The 11,199-nt window shown below is 26.5% G+C and overlaps 2 protein-coding genes across 2 annotated transcripts; one reads left to right on the forward strand and one right to left on the reverse strand.

Moving 5' to 3' along the window:
- Nucleotides 1-474: 474 nt before the first annotated feature.
- Nucleotides 475-1,518, forward strand: PGO_143090 (iron-sulfur subunit of succinate dehydrogenase; the record flags this gene model as incomplete). The annotated part of the gene is made up of 1 exon (XM_028690300.1): nt 475-1,518. One exon carries the CDS (start codon nt 475-477, stop codon nt 1,516-1,518), a length of 1,044 nt encoding a protein of 347 aa, XP_028546101.1.
- Nucleotides 1,519-4,035: 2,517 nt separating this feature from the next.
- On the reverse strand, nt 4,036-7,371 carry PGO_143100 (bromodomain protein; the record flags this gene model as incomplete). Its single annotated transcript, XM_028690301.1, has 1 exon — nt 4,036-7,371. The coding sequence occupies one exon, from the start codon at nt 7,369-7,371 to the stop codon at nt 4,036-4,038; it is 3,336 nt and encodes a 1,111-aa protein (XP_028546102.1).
- Nucleotides 7,372-11,199: the final 3,828 nt, after the last annotated feature.

Genomic DNA, 11,199 nt, shown 5'->3' on the forward strand with positions numbered 1-11,199 from the left:
GTATAATTTTTTCAAATAAAAAACAAAAAAAACACACATGTGACACGCAATGCACAACTGTTGATCCACGGTTTTTTTTTTTTCATTTAATTACTTTTTTACTTATTTACTTATTTTGTTTAATTCTTTGATTAGTTCTTTACTTAATTCTTTGCTTAATTATTTGTTTTCCATTTTTTTTTTTTCTTTTATCTTTTTATTTTATTTTTTTTTTTTTAAACACCAATTTAAAGTTGAGATAATTGTGGTACCCACACATTTTTAATAATTTTCCTTTGTGCAACTTTTTTTTTTTTTTTTTTTTTTTGTGGAATAATTCTCATATTATAAGCATATTTAAGCAACCTTTTCACAAAAGGAATAAAAAATATTTTACAATTTGACACATGCTCATGGACTCGTACTTATATATTTATATTACAACAATGCATTCTCTCCTTTTTAAGTGAAGAAAAAAAAAAAAAAAAAAAAAAAATGACAAGTGTGACGCATGTTGTAGGAATAGCAAATACAATACGCATGCCAAGGGCCACCGGAGCTTGGAGAACAGCAAGGAACCTAGGAACTGTAGGGAAAATGTTCCCTAAACGATCATTTATTCATTATAATAACAGATCATGGAAATTTTCAAATAAACGGCTATTTTCATTAACAGCAGAAAATCCAGACACGTTGCAAGAAACAGGGAAGAATAACGCATTTGTGAAAAACAATCCCGAGTATACGGGAAAAAATGTGCAAGAAAATGAACTGAAGAAATTTTCCATATTTCGATATAATCCACAGAATAATAAAAGACCCAAGATGGAAACATTTGAAGTAGATATAGATACCTGCGGACCTATGGTTTTAGATGTATTGATTAAAATAAAAGATGAAATAGATTCTACTCTATCTTTTAGGAGAAGTTGTCGTGAAGGTATATGTGGCAGTTGCGCTATGAATATAAATGGAAAAAATGGATTGGCTTGCTTAACTGAAGTAAATAAAGATAAAAAGGAAATCACAGAAATTCATCCTCTACCAAATTTATATATTATAAAAGACCTAGTACCAGACTTAACAAATTTTTACAATCAATACAAATCAATTGATCCATGGTTAAAAAGAAAAACAAAGAAGGAAAAAGGACAAAAAGAATTTCATCAATCCATTGAGGATAGAAAAAAAATAGATGGTTTATATGAATGTATTATGTGTGCATCCTGTTCCACGTCATGTCCATCTTATTGGTGGAACCCAGAATATTATTTAGGCCCAGCAACATTAATGCAAGCCTATAGATGGATTGTTGATAGTAGGGATGAATACACAAAAGAGCGTCTAATGGAAATTAATGACACTATGAAGTTGTACAGATGTCATGGCATTATGAATTGTACCGTATGTTGTCCGAAAGGTTTGGACCCAGCTAAAGCCATTAGAAATATGAAAGAGTTAGTTCAGGAAAATTTTTCCAAAGAGAATATAAAATCACATTCGAATTATGTGAAGGAAAAGATGGAAAAAACCAAGTAGCTAGAGAACATTTTAACTGAATATCTGTTCGTCGTCCTAATTACATTATATATTAGGGAAAACCTGTAAATTAAGATTTGTATATTCGTTTTATCCATTTTTTTTTTTTTTTTTTTTTTTATGTGCACGTCATACTTGACATGCAATAAATGTGTGCTTATTTACCTATTTATTTGCTTTCTATTATTTTTTATTATTTTATTTTATTTTTTTTTTTTTTTTACGAATGTTTTTTTATGTTAAGATGGATAAATAATAAGATATGTTTTTATTTTTACCACACCTTTTTGTGGATTATTTTTAGTTTAAATGATATATCAATAATACAGTCAAAAATGCAATTATACAATATACATATTTCTTAAATACCTACAATAATATTTATTTTTAATTTTTTTTTTTTTTTTTTTTTTAAACTATAAAAATACAACTTTTCAGGGTTAGCAAACTGTGTAAGAATAACACAGTATCAACGCTTCACATATCCTTTTTTTTTTATTGTTTTGATATAAATGAACCATACGATCAGAAAAAAAAAAGAAAAAAAAAAAATATACAAAATTATAATATACACCCAACATGTAAAAGAATAAATGTAAATATTTTCACATGGATTATTTTTTTAACTTTAATCGTGTATAAAAAATGTTTTTCCTATGAAAGAACAAATCCTATTACTTTTGCTTTTCCTTTTTCACAAAAATTTGTATTTATTTTGTACACTCTGTTGTGTTGTGATATGTTTTTTTTAATTAATTCCCTTGTATTAAAAAAAAAAAAAAAAAAAAAAAAAAAAAAAAAAAAAAAAAAAAAAAAAAAAAAAAAAAAAAAAAGGCAAAAATGAATCGGTATTAAACCACGTAAATATATATATTATATATATATGCACATGATAGTAACAAGATACACATATGTAAGAATATAAGTTCGTGCATTCTTATTATATGCATATAGCATTGAGACTTAAAAAAAAAAAAAAAAAAAAAAAAAAAACTGGTAAAAATAGGAAGGTTAATTTCCTCATTTTTACAAACCATAGAAATGTACAAAATTGGTGAATTTACACATGGAAAATTCAGTAATATCAAGGGAGCTAAAAAAACAATGGGCATAAAAGAATACTGCCTCAAAAAAAATAAAATAATAAAATAACTACATATTTATGTATGTATTGTTATATATATACACGTTAAACAAAATAAACTCTTTCACCCTTATCATCAAAGAATAATCTTTCTTACGTATGCACACAATGTGTACAAACATTCTTTATCTTATCAGAATAAAAAAAAAAAAAATAATAATAAATGAAATATATATGCAGGTACGTACATAAAATAAAATTTAAAAATAATAAATATGCTCTCACATCTTTTAGTTTTCTTAGTAAAAATGGAGAACTTGTACGCTGTTAACTTGCACAGGGTTTTCTTTTTGTGCAATTTTGCATTAATTCACACTAGTGTGATATATATATATATATATATAATAACATTTGCGTACGCATTAACATTCAATACAGTGTTTAGTACATTGCATCTGCATACATGTACACCAGGCAAAAAGAATGTTAGAACTGATGAAATAAATTGTATAATGCTTTATTTTCGGTTTAACCTTTCATCAAGGGCTTTTTGTGCTATGTGTATACACTGCATTATTGATCCAAATGTATTATTCTATTTAACAATACTATAACATTTTTTTGGATAACAAACATTTAGGACACTTCATTGTTATATAAATTAAAAACACAAACATCTTTTGCCATTAATACATTAGTCCACCACCACGCCCATTTAATTTGCCGGCATATTAGTTGCTTTATAAAAAAAAGAATAGAATAAAATAATAAATTGATAAAATTGATGCACTAGTCCTTTTTCTACAAATTGAAAACTATATTTTCTTCAACATCATATATATGTATATGCATATAGTACATATATATATATATATATATATGAAAATGAAAACTCCCTCTGGCATATTTTATCTTCCTTCACAGTGGTGGAAAATTCAATACATATGTAATATATTTTGTTGCAAATTTTTTATATCGTTTCAACCCACATAATTGCAATATATTTTATTATTATATTGTTATATTTTTAAACTTTTTAATTTAATTATTTACTTTTATACCTTTTCTTTCCCTCCTTCATTTTACTTTGAACCATACACATGGGGTTTTTTCTCCATTCGACAAAATGTTATAAAATTATTTATATAAAAATCCAGAATAAATAATCAGGTCGTTAAGTATATATATACACAGCACACTACTAGAATGCATCATCTTCATCCATAATAACATAAAGATATAACGACATTTATTAGTAGGTGTGCTTTACATAATGTTCATGTATTATAATTTTTTTTTTTTTTTTTTTTTTTTTTTTTCTCTCCTACAAGAGTATAATACTTGCACAGTGATCATGAAAGCTTTTCAACATTTGTGTTTTCTTTTTTATTATCATTTGTCTTCTTCTGTTATTTTTTTTCTTCTGAATGGGTTTATATTTTTGCATCATACCCTTCAGCTATCAACTCCTTTTTGTTTAATGGCACATTTGCCTGATGCTGTGTCAGGATTGCCTGCTGAATGACTTGTCCCTTCCACTCTGGCCAAGCAGTTCCCGAATTTTTGAGATTTTTTTTGGAATTCTTTGATCCATCCATAGATGCTAAAATGTCAGAATGCATTCCTCCTCCCATGGCAGCTCGAAATTGTATATTTTTTTTATTTTCATCTATTGGTTTGTACTGTGGTATGGGTTTCCTTCTATTATTATCAAAATATTTATTTGTAACTATTTCTTTTTTCCTTTCATTTGATGATAACTGTTTTCTTGATTTTTTTTTATCATAAGAATCTGAATCCATATCCGAATCACTATCTTCTGTTTCGCTATCATCACTTGAAGTAGAATACGTGGATGAATCAGACGAATTCGATGAAGAAGAATCAGATGAGTTCGATGAAGATGACAAGTATCTATTTGTTCTTCTTTTATCAAAATGGGGATTATTACTATTATTATTATTACTAAGGCTATTGATGTTATTTAAATAATTCTTATTGTTCATATTTTTTATTGGCATTTTTCCTTTCGGTATATTACAATTTGGCATATGATCTGATGGTATTAAAGATGCTTTATATTGTTCCAAATTAATTCTACCCATATGATTAATATATAGAAATATTCTTTTCTGTTTTTCAATTGACAATAAATCAGTATCAAATGTGAAGAACCTATCAAACATATGATTCTCTGCTAGTATACCCAAATCATCTTGGATAATTTCTAATGCTGCTCTTCTTTGATTTGGCGCCAATCTCCTTAAATTTTTAAAAAGTAAATTAACTTGGTAATTATTTAATCCTTTGTCGTTTGCTCCAATTTTTTGAATTCCTGGAGGTTCAGGTATGGTTCCTACGCTCGGTGGTTCGAATTCTATATTATTATTATTATTATTGTTGTTGTTCATGTTCATTTTACTATTACCTTTATTATTTCCTAAATTAAAACAATTATCTTTTTTATTATTCATAAATTTATCACGCGCATTTTTAGATGGCATAGAGGAAAGTTGCTTATTCATCCTGTTAAGCTTAGTGTCAGCTCCTCCTCCTCCTGCTGGTCCTTTTCTATTATGCGCTCCATACATATGATTCGACCCTGTCATATTGTGGAATGATGATGCATTACTTCCAGCACCTCCTCCACCATGCATCATCATGTTTTTCTTTTTTACTGAATATGCATTACTTGAACTATTATTCTTATTATATCTTTTGTTATTATGGTATTCATCTGAACTAATTTCTTCACTGGAACTTCCAGTGTAGCTACTACTAGTAGTATTGTTATTATTCTCATCATAATCATATTTTTCTGCCAAAATTTCATTATATTTATTCATATCTAAGAACATAGAATTAGTACCTTTTGTACATTCGTGGAGAATATTCTTCATTTCTGTGTTTTGCTTAACCAATTTATCAAACTCTTTTGCTAATTTGTATGCATCATTCCAAACACAATTTTTTACTTTATGATATGTAAAAGCATTAAAAAATATTTGTCTAACATCTTGTTGCCATTCAAATGGATTATTATACTTATTTGTTAATAACTTATTTTCTATTGTTTCAAAATCCATGGGATTTTTTATGATATTAAAATAATTTGGTATTCCATCTAATTCAGGATTTACTGGCTTTAAAAACCAGCAACAAATTTCCTTTTTTTTTAGTTTGTGTAATATTTTAAAACACCAATTTTTCCATGGGTTATTCGTTTTGTAAATTCTTTTTTTATACGTTCTTTTATGTTGTTCATATTCATCAACCATGTCATCTTCATGGACACTATTAATGTTATTTCTTTGTCTCTTCTTTTGAACTTCCTTTCCTCCTCCGGAAGTTGCTGATGTTGCTGCTCCTTGTTTATAATTACTTTGGTTATGATGCAAACTAGTATTATTATTTTTACTATTATTACTACCAATATATTTATACGATTTCCCTTTTCCTACATCGGTATATGTACCACAGACAATTTCATTCACACTGTTATTGTTATTCATTTCACTCTTAGTAAGAGAACTTTTTTTTAACATATTATTATTTTTTCCTTGTGAAAATTTATCGTTTTCATTTATCTTGTTATTAATACCTGAACCATTACTACTAGCCATTTTGTTATTATACCCTCCTCCTCCTAAACCTCTATTGGAGGATGCACCAAAAGTAGATGTATTATTACTAACGAGGTTACTATTGTTGTACTTATTATCATCATCGTATGGATTACTATTGTTGTCATCTTCATAATTATTATATCCTCCACCTATTCCCCTTTTCCTGTTGATTTCTTTTTGTATGTCGTTATTATCTTTCGTGGTTGTGCTACTAGTTTCATCTTTGGAATAATATCGATCAAAAGTTTTCTTTGACTTCCTTTTTCCTGCATCGTATATATTATTCGATAATGAACAACGTAAGTTTTTTATTTCATTTAAATGTCTTTTTGATACAGAACTATAAGTATTTCTTTTTTCATTCTTGCTCTTTTCTGAAGGAATTTCAAAAAATCGAAATCCCAATAAATTAACTGCATTCGATATATAATTGAATTCTTCATCTGTTAAATACAAAATACCTCTTTCGAAGCTTCGCACCTCGTCTACATTCCTAAAAAATGCGCTTTTGTAATTACTGTTTTGCAAATTTTTTTTATCTCTATTTGTATGTCCATCATCCCTCGTTTGGCCATTATTGCTATTGTTCATGTTATGGCTCCCATCGTCCTTTGTACAATTGTTAATAATATCGTTATTATTCTCATTGATATTCCTTGATACATCATTACATTCACTTTGTCCCTGATCCACATTATTAATTCCGATAGCTTGGGTTGAATTATCCACATTTCCATTATTATTGCTAATGTTCATGCATTCAATCATAACTCCAATATTTCCACTGCTATTATTTTCATTAATTTCATTATAATTATCATTATCATCATCATTCAGAAAATTTATATCATTTCCGTTATCATCAATTGTATTCTCATTTGAAAATGATCTATAATTGTTCATATTTTTATTTCTCATATGAGCATTTTTTAGTCCAAGAAGATCATTATTATCTCCTTTAGCTAAATCTTCTAAGTTATTTGAACTATTAAAATGGTTAGCATTTATGATACCACCGTTTATATTTTTATCACAGTCAATATGGTTTAAATTATTGTTAATATTATTAACACTGCTTATGTTACTGCTGCAAGTATTGTTATCATTAGAAACTACATCAATTTCGTGATTATTGGAATTCATTTTTTTTTTTTTTTCGCAATTGCTACGCCCTTATGAAATATATTCCAATTCCCTATATATTGCCAGTGTCATTTAGAGATGAACTAGCTTTTTTGATTATGGGGGCTGGAATTTATTGCTAATTTTCAGTATTGGGGGAGTTATTATAATTGCATAGTTATATATTCATAAACAGCGTCATGACATAACTATATATATATATAGCTATGGACACATATCACTAAGTAGAGGGGATAAAACTACACAAATGGTTTTATTATAACTTGAACCATTAATTAAGTCATTAACTACTCCATTTAAGCGCTTTACTAATAGCATTATTATTCTACCTATTTTTTTCGTTTACAAAATTATTTGCACGTTCACGCTGTTCAGTTTAGTTTTAATTTTTATGTATAATTTTTTTTTATTCACGTTTATCACTTTCGTTTAGTTTCTTTTTTTTTACAAATTCAATATCATTGTTCGTTGGTGAATATATAACATGCGTTGGAGAGATTCTTTTGCTATAATACCACACCTCTGTGGGTTTTTCTTTTACATTTAGGTTTCCAATATTACCCTACCCAGTATTATTTGGGTGTTCTACAAACCGGTGCGTGTAATTTCTATATATCACTAGAATAAATTATATGCTATGTTGTATTCAACTGAAATCTTTGTTAACGAAATTTGTCATGCCTCGTGTGTACAATAAAATTTGTTATTTAAAATTTTGCTATATCCTTTTTTCTTTCTTTTTCATCTTTTTTGTTGTGACCTTTTTATTTAATAATTGCGTTTTATAAATAACGTTATTTTGGTAAATATTTGTTGTGAAGTTTTAAAAAAAAAAAAAAAAAAAAAAGGTACACATCAGGTTATAATAACACTGATGCATTTCATTTTTTGTTGATGTCAATATTTGTCCTTATACATATATATATGATCTCCTCTATGGACGAAGAATGAAAATAATTTCAAGTAACTGTAAGATGGTATATATGCACAAGTAACGTCGTATTGTAAATATACATACAAGTGTGCGTGTAGAGCCATATATATATATATATACATGTAAAGGCTCATGTGCTTAGTTACGTAGTTTTTAATTTTCTTGCACTTTCCTTGTATTCACGTAAACATTTTTTTCTCTCTGCCGCTAATCATTATACGGGGAATTTGCAAAACTTTTTAATTTGACTTTTACTTCGCTGCAGGTACAGCAATGTATATGTACAATCATTAACATGTACAGTGTATGTACATACTTTAATGTATATGTTATATATTCAATGTATTCTATATATAAAAGATCGTATATGCACAAGTGTACATAAGTAAGCTGGTATATATGTTCGTATACATGAAGTATATGTATATTTTCATATGTTAATCATATTTAATATACAAGATATATATAATTAATAAGCAACCATATATATATGTATGTGAAAAAATATATATTACGTATTTTCATCACAATGCTTATAAAAATTCTTCGTATGTTTAAAAAATACATACATATATATATTTACATATATATATAAATAAAAGGTAGAGTTTTAAAGATACATAAAAATTGTATGTTACATTTTATTTTTTTTTAAAACAAAAAAAACTTGCATTTTATGTATTTTTCTTTTTTTGCTTATTTTTTTTTTTTTTTTTTTTTCTGTACTTATTTAATGTATTTAATATGTATATTCGGTGATCAAAAATAGTTTGTAATGCGTTTTTTTATTAATTTTAGTGCTTTTTTTTTTTTGAATTTGAATTTTATATTTTCGCTTAATTTTTATTTAAAACCTGGCAATATTTCCTTTTTAAGTGCCATTTTTTTTTTTTTTTTTTTTTTCAATTTATGCGTACATATAAATTTATACTTTTCTTCATCCTTTTTTTTTTTTTTTTTTAAATTATAAAAAAAAAAAAAAAAAAATACTCACATGCATTTAAAAAAATAAGATTTTAGCTTTTTTTTTTTTTTTTTTTTTTTTTTTAATATTGCTCATATGTACCATATTATAATATTAAACAGGTTTTATTTTTTTTTTTTTTTTTTTTTTTTTTTTTTTTTTTTTTTAAGATTTAATTAAACACTAGTGTATTTTAAGGAAGGCTCTAAGGTTTATAATATTATGTATTTTATATACATACCGTAATGTGACAAAAACAGAACAAATATATGAAATGTGATGTTCGTTCAAAATATTCATAATTGTGTTATATATAAAATTTACTCATAATAAATACATATACGCAGTTGTTATTATTTGACGCGAAAAATAAGGCTTTTTATGAATTTTTTTTTTTAAATTCTCATGTAATGTAAAAAATATAATTTTTTTTTTTTGCCGTTTTCTATATATATATATATAACAAGCATTTATACGTGAAACCCTTTTGCATACTACTGTTTATATTTACGTTTCTTTACTTTTTATGCGTGGAAAGGTGGTAGAGTTTATATGGGGGGGGGGGGGAAGTTGGGACAAATAAATTTATTCAATTTTTTATTATGATGAGTTCATTGAATGAGAAGAAAGGTATAACAATGAACAGAAGAATTTTTTTTTTTTTTTTTTATGTTAGCTCTTTCAATTTTGATTTCCATTTTGGTTACTTCAAAAAAATGACAAATAATTTTTTGAATAAATAATAATTCAGAGCTTAGGAAAAATTGAATGGTTTTAAATAGCATTTTTTTCTGTTAAAAATTGCATGTCTCATAGTGGACACACATCGTTAGCATTTGTACATATGTATATGCTCATAATGTATATTTTTTTTTAATAATAAGTGGTTTAAGATTTCACAATTCATTCTACTTGTTGTAGTGGTAACGCTAATGTGTGTTTTAAAACAACACGAAATATCAGTACCAATGAAAATAGAAACACCACTAGAGAAGATTTGAACGTATTATAATTCCCTTTTTAGCATGCGTAAATGCACAACAATGGAACTTTTTTTTTAAAATTCATTCCTTTCCGGGCTATAGTGTCGACGGAGCTCCAAATTGGGAAGCACAACACAAAATGGACACATTCATACATAAATACATGCATATTATGTATGTATAGGGTGTGTATGTATAGATTAAGCTCGATTTTTTGATCCTGTAACAAAGTGATAATTAGTTGTGTGGCACTAAATGTATTTCTTTGTTATCACGTCACTTATTCATCTAAGTGGATTGGCAGATACGAACATATGCATGTGCACAGAATGATACATATATGTATATATATATATGTACATACATATACGTTTCTGAAATGCTCATAATGTACACTTTTAATAGCTATAACAGTGAAGCTCTGGACGCAAATTCCGCACGGGGGATGTCCACAACTGGGTAGTACACAAATTTAAGATGTGCTTTATCAAAAATGTTTTAAATAATCATACCATCCTGCTTCTTTTATTTTAAATCATAGGGAAAAAATAAATATGTGGAAGTTATAATTTTGAATAAATTTTATATTTCGAAATATACAGTATTTTATTTTTTTTTTTGAATTTCAAAGTTTTGATTTTTTAAATTAAAATAACGGAGGTTTTTCAATTTGGTCACATAGCAGTTTTACGTTAATAGCTACAATCATTTTTACTTTTTTTTTTTTTTTTTTTTTTTTTGAGAATTTCTAAGCGCTTAGATTTCTATGCATGATGCTTTCATCAGCTCTCACAAAAACAGGTGCAGGTTTTTGTGTGTTCATACATTCATGTTTTTATTCACATAGTATTAAATGTACACACATATATATATATATATATATATATATCATATCCTTTTATAAATACTTGCATATATTTATGTAGGCTTTGCACACAATTAATTTG

This window comes from Plasmodium gonderi, assembly GCF_002157705.1.
Source record: "Plasmodium gonderi DNA, contig: Chr14, whole genome shotgun sequence".
Taxonomy (NCBI): Eukaryota; Apicomplexa; class Aconoidasida; order Haemosporida; family Plasmodiidae; genus Plasmodium; species Plasmodium gonderi.